This window comes from Heteronotia binoei, chromosome 8, assembly GCF_032191835.1.
Source record: "Heteronotia binoei isolate CCM8104 ecotype False Entrance Well chromosome 8, APGP_CSIRO_Hbin_v1, whole genome shotgun sequence".
NCBI classification, from domain to species: Eukaryota; Metazoa; Chordata; class Lepidosauria; order Squamata; family Gekkonidae; genus Heteronotia; species Heteronotia binoei.
The window spans coordinates 50,026,707-50,043,374 of NC_083230.1; the positions used below are offsets into that span (position 1 = coordinate 50,026,707).

Consider the following 16,668-nt stretch of genomic DNA (forward strand, 5'->3'; position numbering starts at 1 on the left):
TTTTTTAAAAAAAGCATACCCCAGATAAGTGAAGCGAAGGCTAGGAAGGAAATGTGCCTTCACAAGAGGAAAAAGTTAGTGACGAACACTTCCTTCTATTCAACTGTTTTAGGGGAGTTTTACACCACTTTGTACTTTCATCTGATGCTGTGGTATGTGCTGGATATCTGTTCCAGTTAGGAAAACCCAAGCAAAAGAAGGATACATAGATTTTAAAACAAATATGGTACTAGAACACCTTTGAAAACTCAGAAGATTATCTAGGGAAAAGGAACTATAATTTCATTTAATTGCCTGTCTGCAAACCATTATGTGTCTGCAGGTGATCTTGCTCAGGTTACATAAATATATACTGTCCTGTCCTGTAAACATCACCAGCATTTGTAATGATATGCTATGAATCTATCCAGAAACACCATGTGATTAGATACCACATGTAACTCATCCTTGAATGTTCCATACGTCGAAAGGATAAAGACAACTCTTGAGCCATTATGGGCTCAAATAATTGATTGCTTTAATTCCAGTGACTTGGAATTGGAAGAAGAACATAAGAACCCTGGATGAGACCAACAGTCCAGCATCCTGTTTTCTACAGTGGCCAACTGGATGATCTCTCAACAGCCCACAAACAGAAACACAGAGGCCAAAGCCCAACAGCCAGTGGTTCTCTCAGCAACTAGCATTCCTGGGGTTTACTGCTTCTGAAAACTTCTAAGTGGCTGTCATGGTTAACAGCCATTGGTGGATCTATCTTCCATGAATTTGGCTAGTGCTCTTTTAAAGCCATCTAAACGAATGTATATCACTATATTCTATGTCAATTTAAGTGTAAAATCTTCTAATCTCTGAACTCATTGAATGAGGAAACTAGCCAGAAGTGGAGTTCATAGCACTGAGCATAGGGTATCATATGTGCCCAAAACATCATGGAAAAGTTTTCACATGGCATCTCATAATCTCTGAGAGCAGAGCTCTACACATTAGAGATTCTGCTCTAGTCTTCTCTAGAAAGAAGAAGAAGGGGAGGAGAAGGAGGAGGAAGGGGAAGAGGAAGAGGAGGAAGAAGAAGAAGGCTGGTTTTTATACTCCACTCTTCACTACCCAAAGGAGTCAGAGCGGCTTACAATCACCTTCTCTTCCTCTCCCCACAACAGCCACCTTGTGAGGTGCCAATTCACATGATACAATCCTTTCAGGATTCTCATTATTAATTGATTACTGTAGTGCTAAAGCTAAACCTGTGATTTTGTCTAGGTTCAGTTTCTCTAGGTTCAGTCCTGTCACTCCAAAGACCCAACAAAAATTAAGGCCTATATTGCTTGTAAGACAGCCTACCTGGAGCTTATTATATCCAAAAAGAAAGTTTTCTTTCAGAATAAATGGGACCAACTTTACCACTGGATAAAATCTAATGATAATAAGGCTTTCTGGAGAATCATTTTGGGTAATAAAAAAAACGATTCTGTTACTGACCCAACTATTTCTGCACAAACATGGGTTGATTACTTCTCTAACATTTTTGCTGCTCCATGTGTATCCCCTCCCATCTTAGTAAACCCCATAGTTACTGATATGTCGGTCTGGCCTCCAGTAACTATAGAGGAAATCAGTGATTTTTTGACGGATTTAAAAGCAGGTAAAGCACCAGGCCTCGATGGCCTTCCCGCTGAGGTATTCACAAAGTTTGTCGACTGGTGACTTTTGCCACTTACAAAATTGTTCTTGTTCACTGATCTGTATGGTTCCATCCCAGACTCTTGGCTTGATTCTATAATTATCCCAATTTACAAAAAAGGGGGGTTGGAGTTACCAGAAAATTTCCGCCCCATTAGTTTAATATCTATAGTGGGCAAATTGTATGCCAAACATTTAGAACTCCAATTAACTGACTGAATAAGCCTAGATAACATCATAGGTCCTGAACAGATTGGCTTCTCCAAAGGCAAATCTGCTATGGACCATTGCTGTACTCTGGCCTTCCTTGTTGAAAAATATATGCATACCAGGACAAAAAAATTATATGCTGCCTTCATTGACCTGAAGGGTGCATTTGATTCAATAGATGGAGCCCAACTATGAATTAAGCTAGGATACCTGGGAATGCACCCTCGTTTGCTGTTTCTCTTGAGGAAACTTCATTCCAATACCTTTTGCCAAGTGAAATTTTCTTCTAGTGGTGACCTGACTAGCAAAATCCCAGTGTTAAAGGGGGTTAAACAAGGTTGCGTGCTGGCCCCGCATCTTTTAAATTTATTTTTAACTGACCTGGCACAATTTTTGAACCCTATTAATGGTCATCCGCCTAAACTAGCAGGCCGAGCGTCCCCTTATTACTTCATGCCGATGATACGACCATCCTCTCTTGCACTAGTGTGGGCCTGCAAAGGTATTTGAATGCCTTCTATGACTACTGTAATTGTAATTCACTCTCTATCAATTATGCCAAATCTAAAGTAGTTGTCTTTTCAAATTGCTGGCGCCCACAGAGATGGTTTATTGGCAACTCAACAATTGAGCAAACAAAATTTTTTAAATACTTGGGGATCACTTTTAATCATAAGTTAAACTGGGTTTCACATCATAACGACACCGCCAACTTGGCTAAATGCTCAGTTGCTCAAATTAAACATTTTTTTCTTTGCAAGGGGCAACCAATTAGTTCCGGCAGCAATTAAAGTGTTCAAAGCTAAAATGCTAGCCCAAATTCTCTATGGTATTCCTATATGGATCTCAGCATTTACCAGGAAAGTGGAGGACATTCAAGCCTCATTCTTTAGACAAATTCTTGGTATGCCAAAATGTGTGTCCTACTTTGCTCTCTGCTCTGAAGTGGGTCAGTCTTTGGTGGAGACAAAAGCCTGGATTGCAGTGTTTAAATTCTGGCTCAAAATTCACTTTAGAACAGATCCTAACAGCCAGTCTGAAAAGAGACCCATATATCTCATCCTGGTCAGCAGTTCTTATCTCCAAACTTAACCAGTTGGGGATAGAGGTTGATGATTTTTTTTACATCTGATGAGTCATATATCTTCAGATGTATTAAACTGAGATTGTTGGAGTTGGAGGAAACGAAACTACGCCCAACAGACCCTTATATTTGCTCTCCAGCATCCTTAGGTCTTTATGCTTTCTGTGGCAAAATGGCCCATTATTTATCAGACTTAACCATTCCAAGTCATCGCAGGGCATTTATGTTGGCTAGATTAAATGCGTTTCCCTCCAAAGTTCTACAAGGGAGTCCCTTTAGGTGACAGACTCTGTTCCTGTGGAGCGAATATTCCCGACTCAATTCAGCATATATTGCTTGATTGTTCCATTTATTATAACCTCCGTAAAGATTTATTTTGCAAGCTTTCTTTCTCCCCAGATTTGTCTATTCTGCCACCCTGTTATTATTTATTGAACGATACTGAGTGGGAGGTTAGTCAGGCTGTGGCAAAATTTTTGGCTGACATCCTTAAATTTAAATCTGACCATGTATGAATGCATCTGTAATCTCCATTTCATTTTGATTTTATCTCCAATGTTTAAATTTTATATTCTGTGTATTTTTATTCGCAACTGTTATGCCATTAAAGGTTTGGTATGGAGAGTGAGGTAGTTGGGGTTCAGAGAGAACTGTGATTGGCCCAAGGTCACTCAATTCATGTGGAGGAGTGGGGAATCAAACTCATTCCTCCAGATTAGAATCCACCTTTATTAATCACTACACCATGCTGGCTCTTTACACCACACTGGCTCTCTCTCTCACACAGCTGCTTTTGTCACTGTGTCTTTCATGTGCAAGTTGCACCCATGTATCAGTTATAAAATGGCTTGAATGTTGGGTTGGAAACTTTCTTATCTGGAAGGAATTGCTAATTTCTTCAGCTAGGTAGCTAATGCTACTTTTCCATGTGTGTGCTTTCTTAATTGTATTTTGCATTGGACATCAATGCAGTTATCTAATAGTTTAGACAATATCTCAGGAAACATTCCTTAGCGAGGTAAGGGTCACTATGGAAGTTCTCCCAGTTCATACTGGTCCCATATTAGTTCCTATCTACTGCATATACCATGAGGAAGAGCAGGGGTGGTGGTGGTGGAAACTCAGACTTGTACTTGATATAGCAGGAGCTCTACTTACCTATTAGGGTATGAGAAAAGGAAACTCTGATGACCATCAGTGAAATAAAATAATGCAATCTTTAAATATTTTGTATCAAGTTTATTAGCTATCTGAAGCAAAGATAACATTGCTGCTTTTAAAAAACTCATTATTAGATCTTGTGTTCAGACAGTCCCCCCAAAAATTTTGCTTAGTTCTTGCCAAAAGGAGGTGTGCACTTTTGCTTTGCAAATAGATCATTGCCCAGGGGGTGGGGGGAATCTTCACTTTTCATTTGGCCTTTGACTCTGTGTTCTCCAAAACATCCATCTTCTCTTGGCCAGAAATTGAAATGTTGATAGCTTCTCTCTCTTTTTAAAAAGAACTCATTAGGAAAAGACTGGCAAATACTTAACATGTTTACAATTTAATATGTTACAAAGTGTTTTTCCCCATCAAAAGTAAAATTACTCACATGAGTTTACAAATACACTGGATTCTGTCCTGGAGCAAAAAGCTGCTTCTAAGACAATTAACAGCACTGAATAAATGCATAAACATTGTATAATAGACACTGGATTTGATCAGTTGGGAAATTCTCTTACACAAGCCCCACTGATAAATAAATAAAAAGTTAATTAGGGTACACCATGCCCCACTGAAATGCGGACTTTTTTCATAACTCTCATTTGTGTCAATGGGGCTTGTGCTGGACAAGTTCCCTTTTTATCACAGCCATTCTGGTTCAACAATGTTTAACAGAATTTTCTATACATGAAATATATCATAGTGTAAACGGAAGTCAGTTGTCATATAAAATGCAAATTAATTTCTGACTAATTAAAATGAATTATTTTTCCATAAGTTTTTTAAATGGTCATTTTCCTTTGAACCAATCACTGATCCCTTTCAGTCATAAGGGTTGTAAGTGGCTCTGAATTAAGTTTACCACAAAATAGGTAACAGCACTTAACAAGTACAGCTGAACAACTGACAGCCTATTCACAAGACAGACTTTGCAAACATGAAAAGCATTTGTACACATCTCCTCAGTGGCATTTCCCATGTCCAACTGTTGTAGAACACACATACATAATGTTACGTACATTCCATGTGGCATGTTCCATTAATACAGTAATAAATCCTTCATCATGTCTATATGTGTATCCAAATGTAACATCAGTACATTAACCTTCATTAAAACTGTTTCAGGGAACTCACAATACATTCAAGACAAGGGTCCATCAATCTTTTATGCTTTTTTAAAAACCTGCCACATTCCTTTCACAAGTCAGCTGCCTCTCCTTTGACTGCTGTAAACTCCTTGAAGAAGCGGCTTGGTAGGTAATGAAACAAATTACCTCAAGAAAAGTACACATGTGGTTCTTCCTTCTTGGTTTCACTGGACAGCTTCTGCAGACAACCTGCTTTCATACAGGCTTAGTGCATGATGCACAAATTCATACTGTTCACTTGTTTGGACCATTCCACCTCTGGAAAAAAGGAGAGGGTGACCATTTGTGGTATTTTCTGGCTGATGTTAGACAACAGATTTTTCAGAGGACTGAAGGCAATTTGACAGAGGGACAGGTCTTCACCCTGGCTCCCATCATCTCTGTTTTCACCTCTAGTCCAATAAGGTTTGTATTCTGAAAGCTGCAAAACCCATTTGACCAGGGATGACAAGAAATGTATATACCAGGGATGGCCAAACTGTGGTTTGGGAGCCACATGTGGCTCGTTCGCACATATTGTCTAGCTTGGAGAAGGCACTTGTCTCTTTAAATCACTTCTCCAAGCCAAGCTAGCTGGCAGCTTGGAGAATGCATTTACAATTAAAGTTACTTTCTTTCCACATCTCTCTCTCCCCATCTTCCTTCCTTCTTTCCTTCCTTCCCTCAAACATTTGTTGTTCATGTCCTATGGCTCTCAAACATCTGACATTAATTCTATGTGGCTCTTAAATTAAGCAAGTTTGGCCACCCCTGGTATATATACTTTAAACCATTTTCATCCCCAGGAAAAAGGTTTTTTATGGTTATTATTCCATCACCATGAGCTGCAAAGAATGGCAAGGGCCTGTGCATACACCTTCCTACACTACATACAGGCACAGCAGTCTGAGCAGACAAATCTAGATGCCAACTGATCATGCCATTGATTTGGACTAGCATAGTTCACCCACATTATGCTAACACATGCCTTCATTTGCTGTCTGGTGCTGGTGAGTCATGGTTTTGGCAGTGGCCAGGTTGTGAGTGGTGTCAGTTATTTCAGACTTTGTAACCTTAAGTCTGGACTACAGTAAGGACTTATCTGAACTTCCGCCTTTCTCTTTTCCTGCCTAGGTCCATCCCAGATTCTGTAACTCAGACATATATTGCATTTGGAGCCCAGTTTGGGCTTGCAATCATGTTGTGGAGAGAGGGAGCTTATGCCATCTCCTTGAGCTATTTCCCTGACCTGAAATGGCCCTCTGGAGCCACTATGTGCCCCTCTGGAAAAACCTTTGTATACCAACACCCTACACATCTACCAATGGGAATAGAGTTCTAAGCACAAAACTTGCAGGGCAAATCTGAATTCAGGACCAACAGCAGATCTGGGGAGTATAAAAGGAAAATGTAATATCTTGTTAGACTGTATGAGGCTATGCTGTGGAGACTCAGCTGGTACAAAAAATGCTGTTGAGAGCACACTGAAGAATGATCCATTCCATGCAGTGACTTTCTATGATTTCAGGCACAAATCACAGTTTTGATCTGTAGGTTCTTAAAGTATTCTATGTTCTTTTAACAATGATCACATTTTGGAATATGCCATTTATCCTGCATTGGCACACATTCTTCATGCTCTGCAATTCTCTTCCTTTGTCTAATTGCCAAAGCTAAGTCTAATTTTTTTTAGTAGCGTTTCAACTATTTCACATTTTACTAGCTTTTCAGGATCAAGACTAAGGTTTTGATTATAATAGTTTATTTATTTATTGCTTTGTAAGAATAACAGTTTGTCTAGCTTGCTCACAGATGTATAGGAGAGGAACTCAGCTTTTAAAAGCCTACTATGTTTAAAGGGAATCTGTTACATTTGAAGCACAACTGCAAATTTCATAATGAACATTTCAAGTCATACTTTGTTAGCTATGACTCATAGCACATACAGCTTTAGCCCATAGTTTAATTTAGACTGAGCAACGTGCTTCTTAAGGTATTTAAGCAAGTAAGAATCTCGCTCCTACAGCCAATGCATTTTCATTCTTATACAAAATGTGACCTATTGTGACCCTTAGAGCACATGTACAGAATGCAGGTTTTCCTGTCCTTTTTCTAACGCCTACCAGGTTTCCTGTCTCACCAGCTGACACAGAAGAAATTTCTGCAGACGTGAGTCATTTCAGCACTGGCAGGACAGCCCTGTTTAATTTGACCATAAAAGTCTAGGGTGGCTAGGTCAGATCCTGATTCTAAGATATAAAAAGGCCCAGTGAAAGCACACTTAGTCTCTGTAGAGCTAGGAATGAAAACTCATATTAGAAGGGCAAAAGCTGAACCAGCAATGAAATAATTCTGCACTATCAAGGGCTACATTCAGATGGGCAATTTGGCCCAACACAGCCACCTCCCACCCCTGGATTTAGAAGGCATGTTTGAGGGGCGGGGGACTGGAGGCTGTGAGGGCAAGTGCAGTGGCAGGCCCGAGTCAAGAATGCTTCTGCCCTCAGTTGGCTCACTGGGAGGGGCAGCACACCTGCTGCTGCATTGCACTGCACTGCCACTCCTGAGAGCCAGTTTGGTGTAGTGGTTAAGTGTGCGGACGCTTATCTGGGAGAACCAGGTTTGATTCCCCACTCCTCCACTTGCACCTGCTGGAATGGCCTTGGGTCAGCCATAGCTCTGGCAGAGGTTGTCCTTGAAAGGGCAGCTGCTGTGAGAGCCCTCTCCAGCCCCACCCACCTCACAGGGTGTCTGTTGTGGGGGAGGGAAATAAAGGAGATTGTGAGCCGCTCTGAGACTCTTGAGTGGAGGGCGGAATATAAATCCAATGTCTTCTTCTTCTTCTTCTTCTTCTGTTGGAAGGGGCTGGGCGGCTGCTGTCTTACCACTGCCAGCCTCCCTCCCTTAGTAGCAACAGCAGTGAGAAGTTCCTTCAGCTGGAAGCCCAAGCCAGAAGAGGAGGAGATGCAATGGGGAGGGGCTGAGAGTAGTGAGGCTGGGCGTATGTGCTGCTTGCTTCCTACTGCACTGCCTCTTGCTGCCAGCCTGCATTTATGCGCAGGCAGGGAAGCTGTGTGGGTGGGAGGGAGCAACCAGCACCCTAGTAGGCCAGGAAGTGCCCTCGGTGGCTGCGTACCAGGCCTACTGGGACACGCTGGGGCTGTTTATCCTTATAATCCTTGGAACTTAATTCTTTCAGAAGTTTGTAATAAACATTTCAAGTCATATTTTGTTAACTATGATTCATAGCACATACAGCTTTAGCCCATGGTTTAATTTAGTTGGGCAAGAAGGTATCAAACTACGTGGACAGTTGCATGTATTTCTTCACATGTCTGCCCCAATCATATGGGGTGGAGGAGGAGTCTTTTTTAATTAAAAAAAATGGTGCACATATATAAGGGAAGCTACATTCTGTCTCTCCCCCACCTTACCTTACTGTGCTCCATTGTCTGCAGTGGTTTTCTCCCAACCCAGCTCTGCTACCATAAATAAGCATGCTGAGGAGAAAAATTGTTTAAGCAATGTAGTAATTAGGTGAGGTGAGGTGAGAAAGAGGACAGGTTATGGCTTCTTTCCCTGGTGTGGTTCATCTGGTGAAAAAGAATAGTTTCCATAACTCATTTCACATGTGAAAAAATAGACATATATGCACCAGCATATATAGCCTGAGTCTCCCAGATGTCTTTTTAAAAGAAGAAGAATTGCAGATTTATACCCCACTCTTCTCTCTGAATCAGAGACTCAGAGTGGCTTACAATCTCCTATATCTTCTCCCCCCACAACAGACACTCTTTGGAGTGTGTGGGGCTGAGAGGGCTCTCACAGCAGCTGCCCTTTCAAGGACAACCTCTGCCAGAGCTATGGCTGACCCAAGGCCATTCCAGCAGGTGCAAGTGGAGGAGTGGGGAATCAGACCCAGTTCTCCCAGATAAGAGTCCGGACACTTCACTACTACACCAAACTGGCTCTCTTTTACCATACTACCTTTCCCCCTTAACCAATAAAGGATAAGGAAGCCAATTTTTTTTTAAAACTTAGCTGACGAGGTGATATAAGAAGTGACTGGAAATGCTGTTTCTTGCTATATTCATGTTGATCTTTTTGAATCTGGTGTGCTCAAACTGGCACTGGAACCATTCCAGTATAGTTTCTGCCCAAGCCATGGGATGAAGATGGCACTGATTGCCTTCGCATATGATCTCCACAGGCTGTTGGATCCAGGCAGGCCAGCACGACTGCTGCCTCTTGACCTTACAGCAGCATTTGACACGGTCAATCATGATCTGTTGACTCACTGCCTTGCTGATGTAGGAATTTGTGGGGTAGCCTTGAAGTGGCTTACTTTGTTTCTCCAAGGTTGGGAACAGAGAGTGGTGCTAGGGGAGAGAGTGTCTCCTAGGCACCCCTTGGTGTGCAGGGTTCCTCAGGGGACAATCCTCTCCCAGTGTTAACACCTATATGCACCCCCTTGCCCAACTGGTGCAAAGTTTCAGGCTGGGGTGTCATCAGTATGCTGATGACACCCAGCTATATCTGTTGATGCGTGGTCAGTTGGATACTGCCTCAGTTGTTTTGGCTGAGGGCCTGGGAGTTGTGGTGGGATGGTTAAAACATAGCTGGCTGAGACAGAATCCAGTTAAGGCAGAGGTTCTGTGGCTCAGTAGGTTTGAGGTGCCAACTCCTGACTTTATTTTTATTTATTTTATATATTATTAGATTTATGAGTCACCCATTTCTGCTGTAGCAAAGCTCTGGGCTATGTACAACAAGAAATAATAATATTGAACATACATAATTTAAAGCAATTATTTACAGTCTAAAAACAGATGGTGAGATCCTATTATTACAGTGACTGCCAGCCACTTTGCAGGCAGCGGGGAAGAGGGCAGGACAAACACAGAGCGCCAAAAGGGGTGCCTGCCAAGATGGTAACAATTGCTGTCATCAACCAAAGGCCTGGCAGGACATCTCTGCCCTTAACACTGGCAGCAACTGTCAAAAGCTTGGTGTGATTCTGGATGCCTCCTTATCAATGGAGGTCCAGATTGCAAATGTTGCCAGACCCAGCTACACCAGGTTAGGCGACTGGCCTCCTACCTGTCCCACTCTGATCTAGCCACATTAATCCATTCAACAGTCATCTCCAGATTGGACTACTGTAACTCACTCTACATAGACCTACCCTTGAGACTGACTTGGAAACTTCAGCTGGTCCAGAATGCAGCAGTGCAGGTCTTCACAGGGACCCCACAAACTGTGCATATTCGACCTGTGCTGTGTCAGCTGCACTGGTTCCTGGTTGAGCACTGGATCAAGTTCAAGGTTTTGGTGCTTACCTTCAGGGCCCTAAATGGTCCAGGACCCGTATATCTTTGGGACCACCTCTCCCAGTATACCCCATGACAAGCATTATGCTCCACTGATAAGAACTTGCTTATAGTCCCCAGCCCTGAGCTGTCCTCAACCAGGTCCAGGGCCTTTAGCATCTTGGTCCCAACCTGGGGGAACTCTCTGCTGAGTAACATTCATGCCCTGTGGGATCTGATGCAATTCCACAGGGCCTCTAAGGCAGAGATGTTCCACCAGGCATTTGGTTGAGGACAGCAATGGCATCCATCCCCAGCTGGCACTCTCATTCCCTCTTCCCCTGCAAGATGGCAGCACTTCTGGGAAATTTCAACCACCATCTGTTTAAATTGGATTGTTTTTTAATTTTTTTAAAAAGGTTTTCTGATATTGAATAAATCAAACACAGAAATCTTAATATACACAATATCTTAATACGTAGTTATTCATTTCATAGTTGGAGAAGAAAAAGGGGAAGAAAAACACCCCCCCACACACACAGATTGGTTCATTCTAAAACACATCATAATCTTTCCTATTTGGAATAATATCGTTACCTAACCTTTAAGATAACTCTTATCACCAGAATTCACAGTTCCTCATGATTAACTTTCCATATATTTTAACATTTTCTTCAAATAAATAGTTTGTTATTTTACTCATTACGGTACATACATTTCTCTTATTTCATTATACTACTGTGCCCTCATACTGTAGGTGCTGTGGCTGATTTCCAATACTTAGCTACTAACAATCTTGCTGCTGCCAATAATATTGAAGTCAAATTTATATGTTCTTTTGTCATCTTACAGTCATGCCAAATATCAAATAATAACACTTTTGTAAGGAAAGGAAGGTTTTGTTATTTTTAAGATTTCCTCATAGATTTCCTCCAGCAAGATTGAATAATTGGGCATTCCCACCAGATATGAAATGGAGTACCTTTCATTTTATATTTCCTCCAGCAATCTGAGCTAGTAGATTTAAAAATTCTATTCATTTTAGATGGAGTTAAATAGCAGTTCAAAAACATTTTAAAGTATTGGTATCTAATACACAAAATTCTTGATGCATTTGAAGGCGAGGTCAAAATTTCTTCCCAATCTGATTCAGTTAATTCAGCTGACATATCTTTTTGCCAACCTTTAACATACCTTGGTATTGAAGAATAAAAGATATCTACTAAATATTTATATAGCTTCGATAACCGACCTTTGACAATATTATTAGGATCCTTTAACAGTAATTCAAATTGTGTTAACTGCCTTTTAAGAAAACCCCTCCTTTGCAGCAATTGCATTAATTTGCTTATTTGAAGATATTGAGACCAGTTAATACTATTACCCAATTTTCTTTCTGCTTGGGCTTTCGTTATTATTTCTCCTTTTATAAGCCATTCATATAACCTATCTAGACCTTCAGTTCCCATAAGTGCAGAGGTTTGGTCAGGCCGAAACCAATCCTGATTTAAGATGTTTGCTACTGGCGATATATATATATATATATAAACTTTCGTAATTTATCCCAAATTCGCAGAGTATTTTCTAATATAAAATTATCTGGACTAGAGTATGATCTCTTGTTCTTGTTCTTCTTCTTTTTTTTACCAAAACATGCCTCAAAGTGCAAATGGTAATACTTATCCCTTTTCTATCTGCATTAAACTGGACTGTTAATTGAATTTTATTGTAAATGTTAATGCTGTATTTTAATTGATATGTTGTTTTAATGTGTTGTTGTACACTGCCCTGAGCCCTACTTGCAGTATAAAAAATTGAACTTAATAAATAAGCAATAGATAAATAAAAATTTAAATAAATAAGTAAATAAATAATAGTCTTCTGATCTAGACCACTGTTCTTCATAGGAAGCACCAAACAGCAATAACTAGGCTTGCCAGTCCGCAGGTCCCAGTGGAAGCACTCATCCCCAACACCAGCCAGCCACAACCACATGCAAACTTAGAAGACACTTGCAACTGTTTGTGTTTTGGAATGTGTGTGTGCTTTTAAATCTCAGGAGCAGGAAAGCAGGAGGCAGGGTGAGCAGGCAGAGCCACAAGGCAGAAAGCAGAGTCCCTCTGTTTTGCATTTGCTTCAGAAGACATTTCTATAGTAAAATTGATAGGAGTTTGTTAGAACCTGATGGAATGGAAGAAAACTCCACGCCTTGCCCTCCTTTCCTGTTCGTATCTGAAGAAGCTGGTTGAAATACAGCAGATTGTTACATTCAGCAACTCCCATGAATAAATTGCCCTACTGAGATCACAGGAGTGTGAGCTTGAAAGCACTGTTTATTTTGGCTGCTTTGTGTGTGTGTCCCTTAAAAAAGCCATGCTTGGAAATGCTTCCAAAGCCTGACAAGTGGACTTCTGGGGGTATGACAGATTTCATTTTCATTTAGTGGGAGTGCAGATGCCAGGGTAGGCAAAAAAAGAGGATGAGGAAATGAAGGTTGTATTCAGGGGAACTGCACTGCTGTATATTTATTTATTTATTTATTTATTTATTTATTTATTTATTTATTTATATTTGGACTTATATCCCGCCCTTCTCACCGAAGTGTCTCAGGGCGGCTTACAACATTATAATTTACATAGATTTGGTTTAAAAACATTTACAAATAAGTTAAAACCATAATTGATAAAACAAAATAGGAATAAAACCAGCGGTCTGTAGATGCATTTTTGTTCCATCGAGAAGATGTTCTCATTGTCAGTTAGATGTTATAGGCCTGCCGGAAGAGGGCTGTCTTACAGGCCCTGCGGAACTGCCCTAGGTCCCGCAGGGCCCGCACCTCCTCCGGCAGCTGGTTCCACCAGTAAGGTGCCGTTATTGAGAAGGCCCGGTCCCTGGTGGCCTTTAGATAGGCCTCCTTTGGCCCGGGGATTACCAGCAGGTTTTGTGAACCCGATCGTAGTGCTCTCTGGGGAACATGTGGGGAGAGACGGTCCCTAAGGTAGGCAGGTCCTAGGCCATATAGGGCTTTAAAGGTAATGACCAACACCTTGTACTGGACTCGGAATATTACTGGCAGCCAGTGCAGGTCCCGGAGCCCCGACCGTATGTGCTCCCATCTTGGGAGCCCAAGTAGCAGCCGGGCAGCGGCGTTCTGCACTAACTGCAGTTTCCGGGTCCGGCACAAGGGTAGCCCCATGTAGAGGGCATTACAGTAGTCCAGCCTCGAGGTGACCGTAGCATGAATCACTGTTGCTAGGTCGTCGCGTTCCAGGAAGGGGGCCAACTGCCTTGCCTGCCTAAGATGAAAAAATGTGGACTTGGCAGTGGCTGCTATCTGAGCCTCCATCGTCAGTGAGGGCTCCAATAGTACCCCCAAGCTCTTGACCCTGCTCGCCGCTATCAACGGCGCGCCGTCAAAAACTGGCAGAGGGATTTCCCTTCCCGGGCCGCAACGACCCAAGCAAAGGACCTCTGTCTTCGCCGGGTTCAGCTTCAGCCCGCTCAGCCTAAGCCACCTAGCCACTGCCTGTAGTGCTCAGTCCAGATTTTCTGGGGCGCAGGCGGGCCGTCCGTCCATAAGCAGATAGAGCTGGGTGTCATCAGCATATTGATGACAACCCAGCCCATACCTTCGGGCAATCTGGGCAAGGGGGCGCATATAGATGTTGAATAACATCGGGGAAAGTACCGCCCCTTGAGGCACTCCGCAATCAAGCGTGTGTCTCCGGGACAGTTCCTCCCCAATTGCCACCCTTTGTCCCCGACCCTCAAGGAAAGAGGAAAGCCATTGCAAGGCCAGCCCCTGAATCCCTGCGTTGGCAAGGCGGCACGCCAGGAGCCGATGGTCGACCGTATCGAACGCTGCCGATAGGTCTAACAACATCAGCACCGGCGAGCCGCCTTGATCCAGATGCCGCTGAAGATCATCCACCAGGGCGACCAGCACCGTCTCCATCCCATGGCCCGGGCGGAAACCAGACTGGTAGGGGTCAAGGACTGAAGCATCCTCCAGGAAACTCTGTAGCTGCAACGCCACTGCCCTCTCAATAAGTTTGCCCCAAAAGGGCAAATTCGAGACCGGCCGATAGTGTGCCAATTCGGCCAAATCTAACGTTGTTTTTTTCAAGAGGGGACGGACCACCGCTTCCTTAAGCGCTGATGGAAAATGCCCCTCCAGTAGGGATCAGTTTATGATATCCCGTATAGGATATCTTAGCTCCCTCCGGCAGGTCTTAATAAGCCAGGAGGGGCACGGGTCCAATTTACAAGTTGTTGGGCGTGCAGATAGGAGGATCCTGTCAACTTCTTCCAGGCTGAGCGCACCGAAGCCGTCCAGAACTCGATCCAAAGACAAGCACGGAGCCTCAGGTCCACTAACTGTATCTAATATGGCAGGGAAGTCGGAACAGAGCGATGCGATTTTATCCGCAAAGAAATTCGCAAAAGCCTCACAGCCAATTTCCAATTCATTAGAATTTGGTCTGCCCTGTGGCAGTGTTGTAAGGGTCCGAATTATATTAAACAGTTGTGCCAGGCGCGAAGTTGCGGACGCAATCTCCGCCGCAAAGTATGTTTTCTTCGTGGCCTTGACTGCCATCTCATAGGACTTCATAAACTCTCTATAAGATGTTCGAGTCGCTTCGTCTCGAGTACGCCGCCATTGCCTCTCTAGTCGTCTGAGTCCCCGTTTCAAATGCCGCAACTCCTGGTTATACCAGGGTGTCAGCCTTGAACGAGGGCGCAGAGGCACTGCTGTATAAATTATTTATTTATTTAGAGAATAGGAAAGTATCCTGGCTCCACCCCCAAAGTCCCCAATTATTTCCTGAGTTGGACCTGGCAACCCTAAAAATAACCAGTGCTTTTTTTTGTAGCAGGACCTCCTATTAGGCCACACTCCTCATGTAGCCAATCCTCCAAGAGCTTACAGGGCTCTTATAACAGGGCCTACTGTAAACTCTTGGAGGATTGGCTTCATCAGGGGGGCATGGCCTAATATGCAAAAGAGCTCCTGCTACCCCCCCCCCCAAGAATAACTATTTTCAGGGTAAGTCTGCAATTGCATTTGTTAAGCTCCTACATATTCAATCCTCATTTTTGCTTTGTTTGGCATTTTATCTCAAACAAAACAATACAGCATATTGTAAAAAAGGAAATAATTGCAAATAAGTGTTTCTCAAATTCAAGGGCAAGATAGATATTGCATTCAAATATGTGTAATAATGCTTCAATGGCATTTTTAAAAGAAAAGGAGCCTTGAGAAGTTGTAATTTTTTTCACTCCAGATCCTGCTCCCTCCCCATTGCTTTCTTCCATTTAAATACATGCCTGGAGCCCCTGCAGAGAAAGGTATTTGGAAGGCCGGTATTTTGAGATGAAAAACAACTAAAGCTAAGCCATTCCCTTTCCCCCATGAAACTGAAATCTTCTGGGACTGTTTTTTCCTTAAAATCCTGTTAGGGCATTGCTATGTACAAATAGTCCCCAAGATGCCTTCAGCCTACACATATTGCTTTATTCTCACACCACTTTCTGTGTCTGGCATAATCAGAACACCTGTAATCAGTGAGATTACAGTCAAGATCTAACAGACAAATATAAATGATTGTCACATCTACATTTTCTTACCTGTCCAAACGCAGTTGACAGACAATGCTTAAAGCATCAACAACTCCCTCTTCCTTCAGCTGATGACAACCAATGGCAGTAGCAATAAAACATCCAGTTCTTCCTATTCCAGCACTGAAAGTGTAAAAAAAAAAAAAGCAAAAGCAAAAACAAAAACACACTGTTAAATGACCATCCACTTCCATTATCTAGACCAAGGCTGTCAAATATCTGGCCCAGGGGGCAAATCAGGCCCCCGGAGGGCTCTGAGCCCCTGGCTCTCATATGCTTCCTTTCCCCTTTCTCTTGCTTCCTTCAGGTCGTTTTCGCACTCACCTTCCGCCGGCGCGACCCCCCTCTTCACCGCGCAGGATCTGCGCGGATTTTGCACTAAACGCTGCGGAGCAGCTAGAAAAGCCGGAAGCTCCCGGCGCAAAAGCCGCTCAAA

General features: G+C 42.7%; 1 protein-coding gene across 3 annotated transcripts in view; it reads right to left on the bottom strand.

Moving 5' to 3' along the window:
* Positions 1-4,545: 4,545 nt before the first annotated feature.
* The window catches only part of PTPRR (protein tyrosine phosphatase receptor type R), a 203,608-nt gene continuing 191,485 nt past the window's right edge, over positions 4,546-16,668 (bottom strand). For all 3 annotated transcript variants that reach the window (XM_060245073.1, XM_060245076.1, XM_060245074.1), the window contains 2 exons: positions 16,242-16,355; positions 4,546-5,583 (listed from right to left, as the gene is read on the bottom strand). In XM_060245073.1, the coding sequence (XP_060101056.1) occupies positions 5,490-5,583; positions 16,242-16,355 (208 nt within the window). In that variant the 3' untranslated portion in view covers positions 4,546-5,489. The remainder of the gene's footprint in view (positions 5,584-16,241; positions 16,356-16,668) is intronic.